Source organism: Ascidiella aspersa, chromosome 1 (assembly GCF_963924565.1).
Source record: "Ascidiella aspersa chromosome 1, kaAscAspe10.2, whole genome shotgun sequence".
Lineage (NCBI taxonomy): Eukaryota > Metazoa > Chordata > Ascidiacea > Phlebobranchia > Ascidiidae > Ascidiella > Ascidiella aspersa.
In genome coordinates, this window is record NC_139447.1 from 17,276,810 (window position 1) to 17,293,637 (window position 16,828).

A 16,828-nucleotide genomic window follows, 5' to 3' on the forward strand; every position below is an offset into this window, starting at 1 on the left:
CTGCACTATTATGTGTTTTTTAATTAATTGTAAATTTTCCTACATGCTAGTAACAAAACTACATAAATACTCTAAAGGCTGTTTTACTGATGGCCTATTTTATGTTCAGCAAAAAAAAAATTGAATAAAATATTTTCTATTATTTTCTTTTTATGTGAATTGTTTTTAGACTTTCTGTAAAAAGACATTACAAATGTTTAAAAGTAGAAAAACTACAGACTAAATGAGCTATGAATTTATGCAAGTATTTTTCTTCAGAAATTTCATTATAAAAGAGTCAAAAATGAGTTTGGTTAAATCTAAAGGGCAACAACTTGACAATGGGGACAACTTTCATTATAAAAGAGTCAAAAATGAGTTTGGTTGAACCTAAATGGGAACAACTTGACAATGGGGACAACTTGCATAGATTAAAGTGACTTGCTTTAAAAGAACTACAAACTGTTTTTCTAAAGTGATATTTATAAATCAGAATGATGTGGTTGATGCTATACTGTTAAACTGTTTTTTCTTCATAGTGGGTCCATATTTATATAGCTATTTTGAATAAGATTTATTTTAGGGGTGTTGTTATTATATATGGTGACAACATGCTTCAACTTAAAAATGATGAAGATACTGGAGAACCATCAGCTTATGGCCAATCAACTAAACTTGTACTGCCAGAATACATTTATGGTCTTTCTGTTGAAACAATATCCTCATATATTGTTGTCAAGGTATGCCAATTGTTGCACTCACCAGAATTATTTTTACTTTTAATATTGACATGATTTTATTTCTAAATTAAGCAATTAATATTTTTTCCAGCTTTGCCCATAATCAGTATATTTGAAATAACTTTCTGTCATAAATGACATCTGCATAGCTTGAAGTAGGTGCAGGGATATTACTGGATATAGTAATTAAAAAATTGCTAATTTGTACTTACATATAAAAAGAAGTTTCATGTTCGTTACCTTTTTAAGCAGCACTTTAAATGTAACAGGTCAGGTGATAAATGGATCATAAGACAAGACAAATACTTAAACTTAATTGCGAAGAAAGGTTTTTTAATTTTATACTAACAAGTTTATTATTTTATCTGTCATCCTTTGAACACTTTACACCTATATAATATAACAATAAATAATACTAGAGCACAGTTTTGTCTGAAATCAGGAAGCATTTATAGTCATGAGGTTTTTTTTTAAATTGACAAACCGGCCAAATGGGTTAACCGCTTTTATAGAAATTCACAAAGCCACCTAACAAATTTCAACAAAGAAAAACACACACAAGATCTAGGGTTGATATACAATTAAAATTTGCGCTCATCATTCAGGTGTTTGTCTACAGACCAGCCCTTGCCAGTAAGAACTACCACTCGCCCAAACTATTGTATAGTTGGTTGCGTTTACACAGATCTCGAGGCCAGACTCGATAGTTTATCAGATTTTAAGAATGTACAGGACTTTTTACCATGTTAGATTGCATAATGTTAGCAATTCATGCAATAATTTGCTTTCAGTTTTTTGCGTTTTAAAATTTGTGCAGATCAACCTTTTTTATATAACTATTAAGCTGGTGCAAATATGAAATATGGTGTATTTAGTAGACCTGGGACTTTTATATATTGAATAGGCTATTTTATTCCAAGTCTTTAAAGAGAAGTAAATCAAAATAAAAACCTAAAAAGATTATTACGATATAAATATTACTTTTTTGTTGAAAAGGTATAACCCAATTTAAACAAACACTTTATTTAAACTTGTCATGTACACTTGTGTAACACATTTGACTGCAATATTGAACACGTGCTACTGTTATAGGATAACGCAAACTATCTTTACGTGAAATGGGATGGATCAGAACAAATTTGGGTACATGTGGATGAGGAAATGCTTGGTAAAACAGGTGGACTTTGTGGAACCTTTAACAGGTTTGTTTTTTGCCTTTAGGAATGTTGGCTGCACTGTGGTTCTTATATTTATCAAAACCCTTTTTTGTATGCAGCATAACTATAAAGCTATATTTAAATCATTTTTAAGAGTGATTTCATTAAACTTAAGTCAACTCAATAACTGAAGATCACTTATATATCAGTCTTTCTTTGTTCAATGTGACACTGTGTTGTTTATTTGATAGAGACTGCAGTGATGATCTTACCATTTATGAAAGTGACCAACCCAAAGTTGTCACAGATCCTTCAGTTTTTGCAAACAGTTGGAGAGCGATGCAAACCTGTGCTGAAGCAGGCAGCCAGCCGTTTTGTTCGTGGGGAGAGGGTGTTTTAATGGAACAACGTTTGCTCACAGGTTATTTTAAAAGATTACAACAGATTTTTCGCAGATTCCTTTTTCTCATCTTACCCCAAACAATTATTGGCTTAGTTCTGTGGTTATTTCTTGCTTCAACAAAAAAAATTTTGTTGTTTGGGGTTTTACAAGGATTTTTTGGTTAAGGTCACATATTGCATGTTTAACTTTTCTATTTTTTCTGTTGGCAAAAACGGATGTGGGCCATAAACAGTTAAACATGCTACCCTATTTTTGACTTTGAATAAAAAAGGAGTTTCAGATTTGTAGTGGCATTAGTAAGGACTATGCAAAACTAACTTATTTATTTTAAAAATCACAAAACATACTTTACCACTCAACAAATAGATATATCTACAGTTCGTTAACTTGTGTTGACAAGTAACAGACAAAAGCATTTAAAAAAAAAACTCTCTTATGATCTGTAGCCACAAATTATCCCACGATTCGTGTTTCCAAACGTTAATCCTCTTGTACTTTAATTTATTTATATTTGTTAAAGTTTTAATTTTACCCGCCCCCTCCAATAAAAAAGTAGTTTCCTCAAGTCTCAAATATTCTCCTCTAATTTAGATTTAATTTGTTTTGTTTATCTGCACAAACATTAAGAAAATAGAATAAAGAATAACATAAGGACAGCGAAAGGGCATTATGGTCATCGAATTAAGCTGCTCTAATCTAAAAAGATCCGTAGGTCGACCTCTAAACTTAAAATGGATAATTATCTATATAGCTACGTTAAACAGTTATAATTTTTCGAAGGTTTGTTTCCTAGTTAAATCGTTAAAATGTGTACTTGTTAGCTAAACAGATAGGTGTAAATATCGCTGAATGATAATATTCATGTTTATAATATGAATGTTTTATCAATATTTTTTAGTTAGTTTGCTGAATAGCTACAGCAATACGAGTAACGTGTAAAAATTTCAACTTTTAGCGCCACAGCTTCCGGAGATATTACACTATAAAATTCGCGCCAAGTTCACCTTACAATTTTTTTATACTGTTTTTCAACGTTGACAAATTATTTGTTTAAAACTAAACAAACCAAACCATAAACATATGCTTGGGTCTTTGTCATATGCGGTTTGTCATTGGATCTATTTTCAAGCATCAATATATTGTCCAAAAATTTATTTTCGGGACTTATTTTTTTTTGCCGTTTTTCTTATATGGGCCGAAAATTTATTTTCGTGACATATCTTGTTTTTGCCGTTAAATGTTTCAGACCGATTCTTGTCCGATGCTTTATTGAAAAAGTATACATCGTAGAATTCTCAAATTTTCAGACAAGACGTAGAGTGCTATGTAGGTGTACATAAGAGGTTTATGAGTCTGTACCCCTAGGTATCTTCGATTGGGGGACAAAAAACCTAAAATATTGTGACGTTATCGTTTTAGCATGCGGTAGCTATCGACTCCCATCTAGCGGTAGAAAAAAAAAACAGAATTGGGTTACAGTGGCTGGCTTTGTTCAGCTCGCGAATCGACTGGACGCCTGCTACGCTTTATTGTCCTACGGTGCAACTTTCATTGTGCGCAGTGGCTCGTCTTAGTAATTCAAGTATAGTATACCATAGGCGTTAAACCATTTTACGAGAAAAAAATATTAGTATGGCCGTACGTATTATCTACAAAAGTCTATTTATCAAATATATTTTTTCTAAAAATTTCTAAAAATAAATTTGCATATAGTTTTGTTAAACTTAAGTAAAAAATGAATCTCTTCACTAAACTACCCCGTTTCGCATCTAAGCCATAAGTTAAAGCGGGAAGTTTTCGGCCCATATCTGTTTTTGCTTGCAGAAACAAGTTAACGAAACGATAGAACATGCAACATATATGCTATACCACGAAATGAAGTGAAATTAACACGAAATAAAGTGAAATTAAGACGTAGAATGGTATGTAGGTGCGTATAAAAGGTTTATGCGTCTGTACCCCTGGGGCCTTCGATTGGGGTGGCAAAAACCTCAAATAATCCACGTCATCGTTTTAGTTCTCTACTCCTACATAGCGGTAAAAAACTTCAATACAGACTTGGTTCACGTAGCTTGCTTTGTTCAGCTGACAAAGCGATTGGCACCATGTTGCGCGTTTTATTATCCCTGGGCGCGTGTAACTTGCCTTTTAGAAAGGGCTCCTTAGTCAAATAACTTATTGTTCTTACAAAACAAAATATTTTACCGTTGCAAATTTAAATGCGAAATCTTGTGACAAAGTTTATTTGGTTTCAATTCGCAAAACTTTTGATTTAACAGGTGGCGTATTAGGCACATAAAAGAGGTTTGCATATTGCCCGTAACAAAAAAAAATTTAAAGTCTGTTTTAACAGTGATTGCACGGACCAAGATATAGGGTCTCACTCACGCTTTTAGGGATTTAATCAGATTAAATATTGTTGCTGTCCATTACGCAGCACAACATCAGCACACGCTAGGTAGAATACTACTAATGCACACAACAGTTCATGTAACAGACGACACGAAATGGTAACTGGTACATTATAAAACACTATACAAGGCATGGTAAAAAGTTGCCTAGTAAAATTAGCAAAAGTATAGCAAACCATAGCCGTTTAACTATTTCATGAGAACAAATATATTTGGTTTTTAAACATGTTAGCAGGCCAAAATTTAATAACATGGCCGTACGCATTATCGTAAAAACGCATTATTACGTAAATTCTATTTATTAAATACTTTTTTTGATTATTCCCCAAATACCTCGCTGTATTTGATTTTATTGTCGCGGTAATACATGGTAATAAAGTTTCACTCATCGTAGAACGCAATGATGTTCGTTAACTGTGTCGCCAAATTGGACCATAAGCCAAGAAAGCTCTAAGTTTTTTTGAAGGTAAAGCTTTAAGGCGTTAAGTGCTAGTTTGTCACTGCCTCTGGGAATGGGATTTTTGTTTTAAAGCGGCAAAAGTAAAATATTTTTGATTGCAATGATTATAAAATTAGTTTTGCATAGTCTTTACCAAACTAACGCATAATAAAATGAGCCCCTAGCAACTACCTTTTTTGCGTGCCAGCCATAAGTTAAGGCGGGTAATTTTCGGCCCATATCTGTTTTTGCTTGCAGAAACAAGTTAAGAAAACTATAGAACATGTAACGTATATACTAAATAACGAAACAAAGTGGAAATTAATAAAATTTAAAAGTAATCCTGGTAAGTAACGCTATGTATGACAGCCCGCTAACACACAAAAAAATAAACACTAAACCACGAAAATAACCCCCTCTGATAAAATATGCAACAACCGCACCTCCGTCTAGTTCAGTGGTTCTCAACCCTTTTTCTTTCGTGACCCATTTTTGTTGCACAAAAAATGTTTATGAAAAAAACAAAAAAAACTATGAAATAGGTTTAAAACAAAAAACAGCACAACATGTTTCAAAACAGATTATTTCTTTAACCGTCCTTTAGTAAGATACCAGCTGCTGAACAATAAATTTACATTCCTTCTAAATTCCTTCTCAAGCCATTATTTCTGTAAAATTAAGTGTAGTGACACAAATAAAACTTAATTCTTCATTAATCTAGCTTTATAAAATTGGTCTGTGGCCCACTCAAAATGTTTCCAGCATGGCCCACTGGTTGAGAACCGCTGGTCTAGTTCTAGTGTGCTGTTGCATATATTTATTAAAGAATATTATTACTTTTTTGTTTTGTTTACCGAAGTGGTTATATTGTATGTTTTACTTACCATTTATACACCAAAGGCTAGTCAGCCGATAATTTCTAGCAGATAATCTTATCCCCTAAACATTTTACGTATAAATAATGGGGGGAATAAGGGTTTAGCCGGCCAAAAAACGATATTTAATATTCATGACCGATCGCAATAATTTTGTTCAAGTCTCTAGAATGCTCAATATAAATTAGATTCGAACGAAACTTTCACATGCTAATTTTGTCACGTTTAGTTTGTCAAAATACATAAAAATAGAAAAAATGTTAAGTTTTAAAATTTTATATTTATATTTATATATTAGTAGGCGCAATTACGCGATCTTTCATCCCAAAAATATCCGACAAAAATATGCTCAAATAATATTCATCCCAGGATAAAACCCAAAACAAAACCTTTGTAAAGGAACATTGTGGATTTATTTTACAGGCGAATCAACTTTATATTTTCACTTTTATTTTATTAATTGTTTATTTATACTTGTTTGCCGTGAATGTATTTAAAATTGCAGTGCGCCGCAGGCTAAATAAGTTTAAAAATTACTAATCAAGACCATGATTTAAAGCTTGTTTGTAAACTACTTTTTATTGTATACTCTATATTTAGGAAAAGCAATACAGATGTGCGGTTCTATCATGACCTCGAAATGTCAAGATATTGTGCCACCACTTTCTTACTTTGAATCTTGCAAAGAAGATGTGTGTTTTTATAGTGCTCAACCTAATTCCGTGTGTTCCTCTATGTCTGCATATTTCCGTGAATGTTCCAGGAGAGGTGTTCATGTTGAATGGCGAACAGAAGGTCTTTGTGAAGAGATGTGTCCATTAGGTATCAGTCATTATGACATCCAATTTAAATTTAGTGCGCTACCTTTTTGACATTTATTAAATTTTCAAGGTATGGTATTTGATCACTGTGGATCTTCTTGTCCTTTGACTTGCTCTGATCGAGAATACAATTGTGAAGATCGCCATTGTATTGACGGTTGCCATTGCCCAGAAAACATGTACCTTCAGGATGGTGAATGCATAACCAAATCAGAGTGTCCTTGTTTGTTTGGAGAAAAAGTAGGTTATTCAAGCTTTCATTAAAGATTAAAAAAATGTAACAATAAAGTTATTTAGGTCCATAAACCAAAAAGTAAAATTAGAAGGGATTGCAACCAATGCGTATGTGCTCGTGGAAAATGGGTCTGTACCAAAAATACTTGTGATGGGATATGTCGTACATTTGGAGACAGGTGTGCAAAAATATCTACTTTATGTACTTTGTTTACTCCTATGTTTATTTAATGCGATGTTTTAGGCATTATGAGACATTTGACGGCGTTGAATATAGCATGCGCGCGGATACAGATTGTTCCTATATACTGGCAAAATCCAGTGGATTACAAGACATCTCATTTGAAATTGTTGTTGAAAATGAACGATGCACGTAAGTTTGTACATTTTTATTATATAAATATAGTTTTTTTGGTTAGAACATTGTTTCTCAACCTTTTTTCCTTTTTTGTGTCCAATTTTTGTTTTCCTTTTTTTGTTTACCCTTTTTTTTTTTTTTTGATTTTTACGTAAGTCGTTCATTCGTGGCTTGATACAAGACAATACAGGAAGAAGAAAATACTTAGGTTTTCGGATAGGCATTTTACCTGGGGACGGACAGACTTGAGAATGCGGCTTCACAAAAATGTTGTGCAAAACCGCAAGAGTTTATCAACAGCAGGTTCAGAAATGTGGTATTCTTTTTTTCTTTTCTTTTTTTATCCAAAGATTGTAAGCTTCCGTAAGTTTATAACTCTGCGAATTCTTTGTGGGCTTGTGCATGTGTTTGTATGGTTTGCGTATTTAACTTACTTTTTCCGAAGCAAAGTCCACAGGAAAGTATTTCTTAAACTCTGTCTGAAGACAATTTACTTGATTCTTTACAATATTTACATCTGCTGCAGTAAATATTTATCTTCCGTTCTATTTTCCATATTGTAAGCTTTTTAATAACTGCTTTAATTTTGTCTTTATACGTAATAATGCTGCATTTTTCCTGAAGAGACATGTTACAATCATTCAATTACATAAAAATGTCAGACAAGTAGCATAACTAAACAACCCTAGAATCATCGCAATAAATCTGCAAGTGTAGTAGTGCAGACTTCTCTGCTAAGTTAAAGACATAACAAGTTTATATTTTAAATGCAATAGCCTTTGTATACTGTAGCCTTGTCATAGTTTATTTAGACTTTCGCATGCGTTAGTAAGCTTGCATTTTTCTAATCATTGTCACTTTAAAGATTCGGAAGTTGCGCCATCCGTATATACTCCAACGCAATTTTCCCCTTGTACTTAGCAACATCGATATTAAAATTCAAAGGCATTTATGCTTTTTCCAGCCAACCTTTTAATAAAAATTATGCAAAGATTTCTCTAATTGATTATTGTCATTGCCAGTAAACCACCTGTATATTGCGTCCTAAATCTTTGAAAGCACTTAAGCCACACTTCAACGATGCAGCGAAATACAATTTACTTTAATTGCGCTGAATTATTTTTCCAACTAAACTCGAATCTTCTCCCCAATGCTCAAATTCGACTACATGTATAGACTCAGAGAACCGTTACTTCCCCTCCGTAACTATGAAAACAGCTGTACTACATCTGATACGAGAACCTACAGCGTAAAATGTTTTTGCAACGTAAAATGTTAGGCATAAACCTATTTGTAACGCCATGCTACTTTAACAAGTGCTACAAGTATTGACAAAGTTATCCGGGGCGAAGAAGTAGCGATTTAACGATTACGAAACCTGGATCATTTGTACATTCATTGTAACTAGGTCAATTATTATTTGACCTAAGAAACGAAAATTTAGAAAAACCTAAAACTTTTTTCGATTAAATTTTGACACATGAAGAATATATAGATTTAAACAATTCAATGTTGTTAAAGGGACGCTTTAGTGTCGTGGCGGTATCAGTCACTATAGTTAGTAGCCTTTTGCTGTTTTGCTGATGATCGGGGTAACGCAAATTAGTGTTTTTTTTTTCGACTATTATATGTAAAACTCTTGGAAATGCAAAAGTTTTATTTTTCCCATATCGTAAAATAAATATTTTTACAAAATTGCTAAGTACACAGTTAAGCTTAAATAGGAAGTAAAAAATGGCCGAAAATTGACAACAGATCTATCATAATATCAAAATAGGAAATGGGATAATTGATATAATTGGAAAAAGGATAACGACTAAAACAAAAAACAACACAAGCCAACACAGACGCGGTTTATAACTTGGTTGAATCAACGATAAAGAATGAATGTAGTTAAATTTAGTAAAATTAAGTACGAAAAGAAATATCTGACATTGCCCCAGCCTGGCCCAGACTTGGGACAACTAGATAATTCTAGTATTCCAAATCATTCAATTAGAGCAAAATGCGGCTTTCTAATTCTAATTTAATTTGTGAATTGCTTAAATGGTCTAATTCTAATTCTAATCTAATTCGGATTTTACCAAAAATGCTACTTTGTCCAACGGCATTTTTAGTCTCTCAGCTTAAACACAGAATTTCAATCATAATTTTTTGGTTGGAACTTCTTGTATGTATTTTTACAGTCTAAAAACATTAAAAGGCATAAAAATTAGCACACACGTAATTACCATTCACGTTCTTATAAGAATAAATTGCGATTAAATTAAATTGTTTGTCAATAATTATATGTGATTCTAGTTCAAATTTTAGTTGAAACTTCATATTTTAGGAATTCGGTAATTCTAATTCTAATCTAATTTGAGAAAACTCAAAACGATCTAATTCTAATTCTAATCTAATTTAGAAAAACTAAAATGCTTTAATTTAATTCTAATTTAATTTTTAAAAGCTAAAATAAATCTAGTTGTCCAAGTCTGGCCTGACCTGGGCCAAACAAAGTCCGCGGGCCGGGATCAGTCCGCCAAAGAATGGCTCTTTTTATAAGGTACTTGTTTTCGACAATTTCCAAACCGCTTTGACAAAACATTGGAGCGATGTAGTCACAGTGAAGATTCAATAAAAATTATAAAAAGTCAAAGTGTATCTCAGACATTAAAAATATATATACCCTTTCTCTAACAGATTATGATCTTAACTGGGCAACAACGTATAAAACAGCTGCGCACGACATTATGGCTTGCATAACGTAGACCACATTTTCGTTTACTAACTTGTTTTCAAGCCTTTAATACATTGCGTTGTCACTAAAAAGTACAATGAAAAACTGTGAATCCTTACATCGGCAGGAGAACACCAGAAAGCTATCTTGTTAACAGTATCATGTCAAGTTGAATAAAACTGCTAAATCCCCTTTCAGCTTAAATCAGGGATAGCGAAACACTGACCCGCGGGTCACACAGTGACCGATTACAGAGTTTTTGTCACTAACCAGGATTCACCAAAATACGGGCGGCGGGCAAAATCTGGCCACTGGTTTAATTCGTCCCAACCGAGGAACATTTACTTCAAGAGCGTAAAATACTGTAGTTCATACTTTATGAACGTAAATGTTTGTCGGATGCAAAACTAAGCTAAATTTTGATGAAACCTGAACGGCGATTTCGCAAAGCTCAGTATAAATTTAATAAATATTTGGTTTATTTCTTCTTCATTTGATAATAATTAAGGTCATTAAAGGTGACGAGTTTTATATCCGGCCGGCGATCTCTAATGTTTACAGTTATCCGGCCTGCGACCGACAGTCCTTCATGTTTTTTGTGGCTCTTCTAGTGGAATCATAAAATTCCAAAAAATGTAACGACTACCAAGAGTACTGTTTATAAACGTTTCTCTCGTTTTATTTTCTTTATTTAGGCCAGAATCTCGTTTATGACGTAACACTAGATATAGAATCTTCGTTCAAATTTTCAAAGATTAGCAAATCAAAAAAACGACTGATATTGATAAATATTGTGCGTGTTATTTTGTTATTACCGTTGTGTTAATTATTACCGTGTTGTTATATTACATTTCTGTTATTATTGCTGAACTTACATTATTTACTGTTTTTGTATTAAAATAATTTTAAGGCTCTCTGGTAGGCTACTTGCATTTTCGGCAAATGGCTATTCGATTGAATACATTTGTCCACCCATGCTATAGTGTGTTTTTAACTGCGTAAATGCCATTGTTTTAGCGCTTTGCGCAAAGCTTGTTTGGCTTATTGCATACCATGGCACATATCGCGTGCCGATAGTATTTTACCTGTATGTTGTATAAGTGATTGTGGGCTAGCCACGTGGAAAATCTTAAAATTGCAATTCGTGCTAAATAGTTATTGAGTTTTGTTTAGGGCTTTGCGTTTATCTAGTATGGCCATTGCTTGGTACTTTATAAAGCATATAGGGTAGATGTTTGATAAATGGCTCAAAGCTTCTGGTCAAATTTAACTCGCTTCGCGCGAGCGCCCTGCCTTTCTCTGCCTTTCGTTTTTATTTGCGCACTAGTTTAAATGAGAACAGCAAGTTTCTTAGGGTTGCTTGTTTATAAAGTCATGTACTACATATCTTTGTTACGCCATATTTGAAGCAATTTACAAGTCTCGTTAGTGTCGCCGGATAAAAGGTTTTGCAATCCCTGACTTAGTTAAAGCTATTTGGCCTAATATTGTATAAATTCAAGATCCTCTGTGTGAATCGGTCCTCCATAACCCTTACTGTTTGTATTGCATCGTGCTGTGACAAAAGCAACCAACCTTTGGCCTGAGCTATATAGGGTATTTACATCATGGGAGATAACTTTCAAAGAATTATAACAGTCCGTTACCAATCCGGAGTGTGCTCATAGCGATTAGAAACAATTTCGCACAGTTTCATTTTATGTCAGGTTTCTCAGATTCGGGCACAAACAAACAACTGCCATAATGCAGCTCAAATATCCAAAAAGAATTGAAGCAACGCTTCACCTTAATTTGAAACTATTAATTTTATTTATTGAACATTTAAACATAAGATAACCATGTGCCTATACTTTTTATATTTTTAGTTGTTATCCTTTTTTGTAGAAAAAACTCATTAGGTGGAATAAAGGAATGGCAACAATGCACGAGAAATCTTGCTGTGACCGTAAATGGAGTCACTGTTAAGTTATTATCTGGAGGGGTTGTTATGCATGAGTCAAATCAAGTAAATTTGCCATTTGTCAAGGATTCATTTGCTGTTGAAGATGTTACAACAGAATTTCAAAAGGTACTTATAGAGTTGTTTAATCTTGTTATAAATTTGTTAAATCCATTGTTTGTGTTGGCAGTTAACAATCTGGAATGGCATGACAATTTTATGGGACAAAAGAACGCGTTGTTACATACGAGCCAAAAGCAACATGTGTGGTCTAATTACTGGCCTTTGTGGAAATTTCAATTCCATTCAAGATGATGACAAGTGGGCTCCAGATGGGATAACTCATGAGGATATTTATGAATTTGCTAGTTTATGGCAGGTATATACTTACTTACTTTTATTTTTATTTTGTATTTATTATCGAGATAAATTTTGTTTATTTTTAGACCTCTACATGCCCTGGTGCCCCTCGCTGGGATCCAAAAAGAGAGCATCCTTGTATAGTTAATAGCATTAACAAACCATCTGCCAAGGAAGTTTGTGCCAAATTACGCAGTCCACCATTTCTGCAATGCCACGATATCGTCGAATATCAAGTAATTTTTTGCCGTGATATTCACCATATATATTATAATTACGGGAGTTGAACGGGTAATATTGTGGTTACAAAAATAAATAGGAAGGTATTGAATGGTCAGTTTTTAATATAGATAAATATATAATAAAAAAACATATATATAAATATACAATATAATATTATATGTAACTAAACTGGACTCCTATCAAAGGATTTTTTTAAATTGGATGTTTAAATTAAAAACTATTTCTAGAGTTTTTTTTATCTTACTAGAAATACAGATACAAAGTTTTGACTCATGGAACGACTATTGATTCCATTGATATTTCAAAACATACCTAATTTTATACTGGTTTAACATTTTTAAGGTAATGCCACTCGTTATCTTAACTTATATTTTCATTTTGTTTTCAGCCTTTCTATGAAGCATGTATGTTTGATTACTGCAGCTTACCTGTAAGCAAAATGGCATGCAGTGTCTTTGCAACTTACACCATTGCATGTAGTAAGCAAGGAGTTGTTTTCGATTGGCGATCAGAGGTTGATTGCATTGTAAGTCCTAACAATATGTATGCACATATATTACATATAAGAAATACCTAATCTAATGTATCCACTTTAGCTGAAATATTCGACTACTGACCCGAAAACACCTTTATTTTTCCTTTGATATCTAGATAGCGAGAAGTTAGTGTGAAATGATAAAACATGCGCAAAGTAACATTAGTGTGAAAAAAGATTTCTTATAAAATAAAAATTAAACCAATAGCAAATAAAAAGGTGAGAAATTATGGTTAAACAATTACTTTTTGATTTAAACTTTTTTTTCTAACTTCTCATCGTATTATGGTGGCAAAAATATTTAGCGGCGGGTATGTTTACATCAAACACCGACAAGCAAAAGTTGCGAACGAAACAGTATCGTTAAGTACAGTGGGCTGAGCAGTTTTTGTTCGTAATCGGTAAGCCGAGTGCAGAGAATGTTTCGTGTGGCCTACACATTGCGTTCACAAGGCGATATATCACATATGCTTCACAAAGAGATATGTTAAATACTAAATACTTTACTTGAAAAGAACATATATTTTTCTCAGTCTAAGTTTGAGCGGTGTATTGTATCTTACGATTTTTCTCACTGTCGTGCAACAAACAACGGGAAATCGCTCTTTTGTGGTCGTGATTAGTTAACAAACCGTAACTCGATTTACCTTTGAACTATTTTTCCATAACTGATTAAGTGTTTGTTAAAACAAAGCTAAATTCAAGCGAAAACGAATAAATGTGGTATCCAGCGTTTAAAAGACATATTTAGTTTCACCATATCACAGAAATTATATCATTGACAAACGTTTGAACAGTTAATAAATATGCTGTTGCTACCAGGCATAGTATATTTAAAATAGGTTCCTCTGGCATATATTTCTTTAACCAACGTTTCGGCTTACTATCCGGCAAGCCTTTGTCAGGGACTAACACACAAAGCCAACAGGGCGCAAAGTAAAATCACACTAACAAAAAAGGAGATAAAAATGTGCGAGACGCGTTCAAAATATACAGCGATAAAACAACGTTCAAAATATAAAGTGATAAGACAACGCACAATTTCGAGGTAATCTTTCAGCACCTGTCGGTACGGCGCTGGAAACAAAACGTCCGTTTTGTTTGAAGAGTTGTATATGGATATTTATTCTAGCTTGTAAAAAGTGGGTCTTGAACTTCTTAGCTTGCGGCACTGCAACAAAATAAAAAAGTATTCGCATCAAACTTTCTACACACATCAATTTCATATATCGCAAGGCACAGGGAAAGAATACCTAACAATTGTTAGGTGGATAGTATGTATGATTTTTTCGGTTATGAAAGCGTAGCTGAAAAAGCAAAATGTAATGCCATGCCAATTTCTTGCGCTTTCTTTGTGATATGACTCCTAATAAGGTTTAAATACATTTAAAACAAACACTAAGGTGTATGCGTTTGAAGTAACTATAAAACTTCTATTTTTTATTCAATTGTTTTAATTGTTCATTGTAATGTTGTTTGCTTAGTTACCTACAGTGCATATCTGCTGCAAATTGTCTCGTCTGAAAAAAGTTTACACGACATACATGGTTTTAAAATTGAAAAGTTGTTTTTTGTTTAAGCGTGTTTAGGGATGTTTGAATTTTGCATTGAATATTACATCTAAATGTTAGGTATTTACACCCGGGCTGCGGGTCAGTAATAAATTATCTGAGCCCGACTCCAGCCAAATGTGCGATTTTTCCTGTCGTGTGCCTGGCTCCGACTCAACGGCGTGTACTTCATCCATTTAATAAAGCAATCCACTCATATAGGTGTAGCGTCTCACTCAAGCTTTTATGGATTTATTCAGATTTATTATTGTTGCTGTCCATTACACAGCACCCGCTATGTAGAAATACTAATGCACACATCAGTTCATGTAACAGACGACACAAAATTGAAACCGACACATTATAAAGCACTACAATCGGGGTGTGTTATAATTTATTCACCCACAAAACATGGTTTAAATGTTTTTCACAGTATGCTATTCCACCGTTGCAATTTACATGGTTAATTTCAAAATTTGGTACTGCTTTATCATGCGCACGTCGGACTCGGGACTCGGGTAGTCTTACTCGAGTCCCAAATCCGACTCCAGCAAAACAAACCGAGTCCATAGAGTCCCGAATCCAACTTTTGTCATACACTAGATGTATTTAAAATTGCTGGTTGCGTCAATAAGATTTTGCAATAATTTCTATGAGATTAAAATACAGAAACTCGTTAAAACTAAACCTGCCACATTACGTCAGTTTAAGTCTTATTTACTACTGCGACTTCCTTAATCTAAAAGTTTTATTTTGACATTGATTTTAGACTATTTTCAGTTGTATTGCTTGACTGCAATGAGAAACTAGAAAGATCTTAACATCAAGTTTCACTGTTTAACGACAAATTGACTTGTAACATTGCCAAACTTTCATACAACTGCGCCTCATCAGATCCCCTGTATATTATAAATGCTCAATATTTGTTAGTGATAAATATGACTGATTAATACTAGTTTAAAAAAACGAATTAGATACTGTTGTTTCGATTTTTTGGCAAAAAGTATTTTACTTGTATTTTAGGAATTTTGTACTGAAGGAATGATTTGGTCGGAATGTGCGAAGTCATGCAAAGCATCATGTGGGGCTATTCATGAGACTATTCCATGCAGTGAAGAGTGTGTTCCTGGTTGTACTTGTCCAGAGGGAAAAGTATTGAATTATGAAGGGTTTTGCATTTCTGTGGAGAGTTGCCCTTGCTACTTTGATGGGGAAAAATACCTTCCTTCTGAATCTCACATGTTGGTTAGTTAATTTGGAAAACAATAATAAATCTGTTTGTTAGTAATAATAAATTCAAATTTTAGGACTGCAATGTCTGTGAATGCCACCACGGAAAATGGGAATGCAGTGACAATTACTGTCCTGTTGAAGATGATTGTTCTGAAACTGAGGTGTGCTTGAATGGTAAATTGGTATCCTTTACTAATCGTTAAATTATTGGTTTTCTCATAGGAATTTGTAAAGTGTAAATGGAAAGAACAGGTTACTTGCTTTAGCATGCATCTGCCCAATGACGAACCTACTAAACCGGAACATTGCATTTCTGGATGCCAATGTATTTCAGGTATATCCACTTGTTAAATAAAAATGGTTCTAGAATTAATTTCTGTATTTAAAAAAAGGATTTGTTTACGATGAAACTATTGGTCAGTGCGTCCAGAAGGAACAATGTCCATGTGTTTACGGTGGGCGAAGTTACAAGGAAGGACAAGAAATGCGCAAAGACTGTAATACCTGCAAATGTTCCGGTGGTGTCTGGTCGTGTACAGACAATGTGTGTCAGGGAGAATGTCGTGCTTATGGTGCAATGCATGTGACAACATTTGATGGACATTATTACAAGTTTGGCCAGGTATAGTTTAATTCTAATTAAGAATAATTAGAATGTGATGTTGGTTGTTTTTATAAGAACGTTCGTCAATATAGATGTATATTGTATATTCAATGCATTAATTGTAAGTTGTGTTTTTAAACAACATAAGTTTAAAACTAAATGTCTTAGTAATGCCATGTAGAATGAATTAGAAATCTATCCCAGTTTTGACCAACTGTTTAGAAT

General features: G+C 33.5%; 1 protein-coding gene across 1 annotated transcript in view; it reads left to right on the forward strand.

Annotated features, from left to right (window-relative positions):
- LOC146168116 (von Willebrand factor-like) overlaps nt 1–16,627 on the forward strand; it is a 34,050-nt gene extending 17,423 nt beyond the window's left edge. The window contains exons 8-22 of the mRNA XM_083386213.1: nt 563–719; nt 1,812–1,921; nt 2,128–2,297; nt 6,605–6,826; nt 6,896–7,065; nt 7,123–7,238; nt 7,304–7,432; nt 12,024–12,207; nt 12,269–12,457; nt 12,525–12,674; nt 13,070–13,207; nt 15,790–16,011; nt 16,074–16,160; nt 16,222–16,333; nt 16,392–16,627. Coding sequence (XP_083242339.1) covers nt 563–719; nt 1,812–1,921; nt 2,128–2,297; nt 6,605–6,826; nt 6,896–7,065; nt 7,123–7,238; nt 7,304–7,432; nt 12,024–12,207; nt 12,269–12,457; nt 12,525–12,674; nt 13,070–13,207; nt 15,790–16,011; nt 16,074–16,160; nt 16,222–16,333; nt 16,392–16,627 — 2,392 coding nt within the window. The remainder of the gene's footprint in view (nt 1–562; nt 720–1,811; nt 1,922–2,127; nt 2,298–6,604; nt 6,827–6,895; nt 7,066–7,122; nt 7,239–7,303; nt 7,433–12,023; nt 12,208–12,268; nt 12,458–12,524; nt 12,675–13,069; nt 13,208–15,789; nt 16,012–16,073; nt 16,161–16,221; nt 16,334–16,391) is intronic.
- The last annotated feature ends 201 nt before the right edge of the window (nt 16,628–16,828 follow it).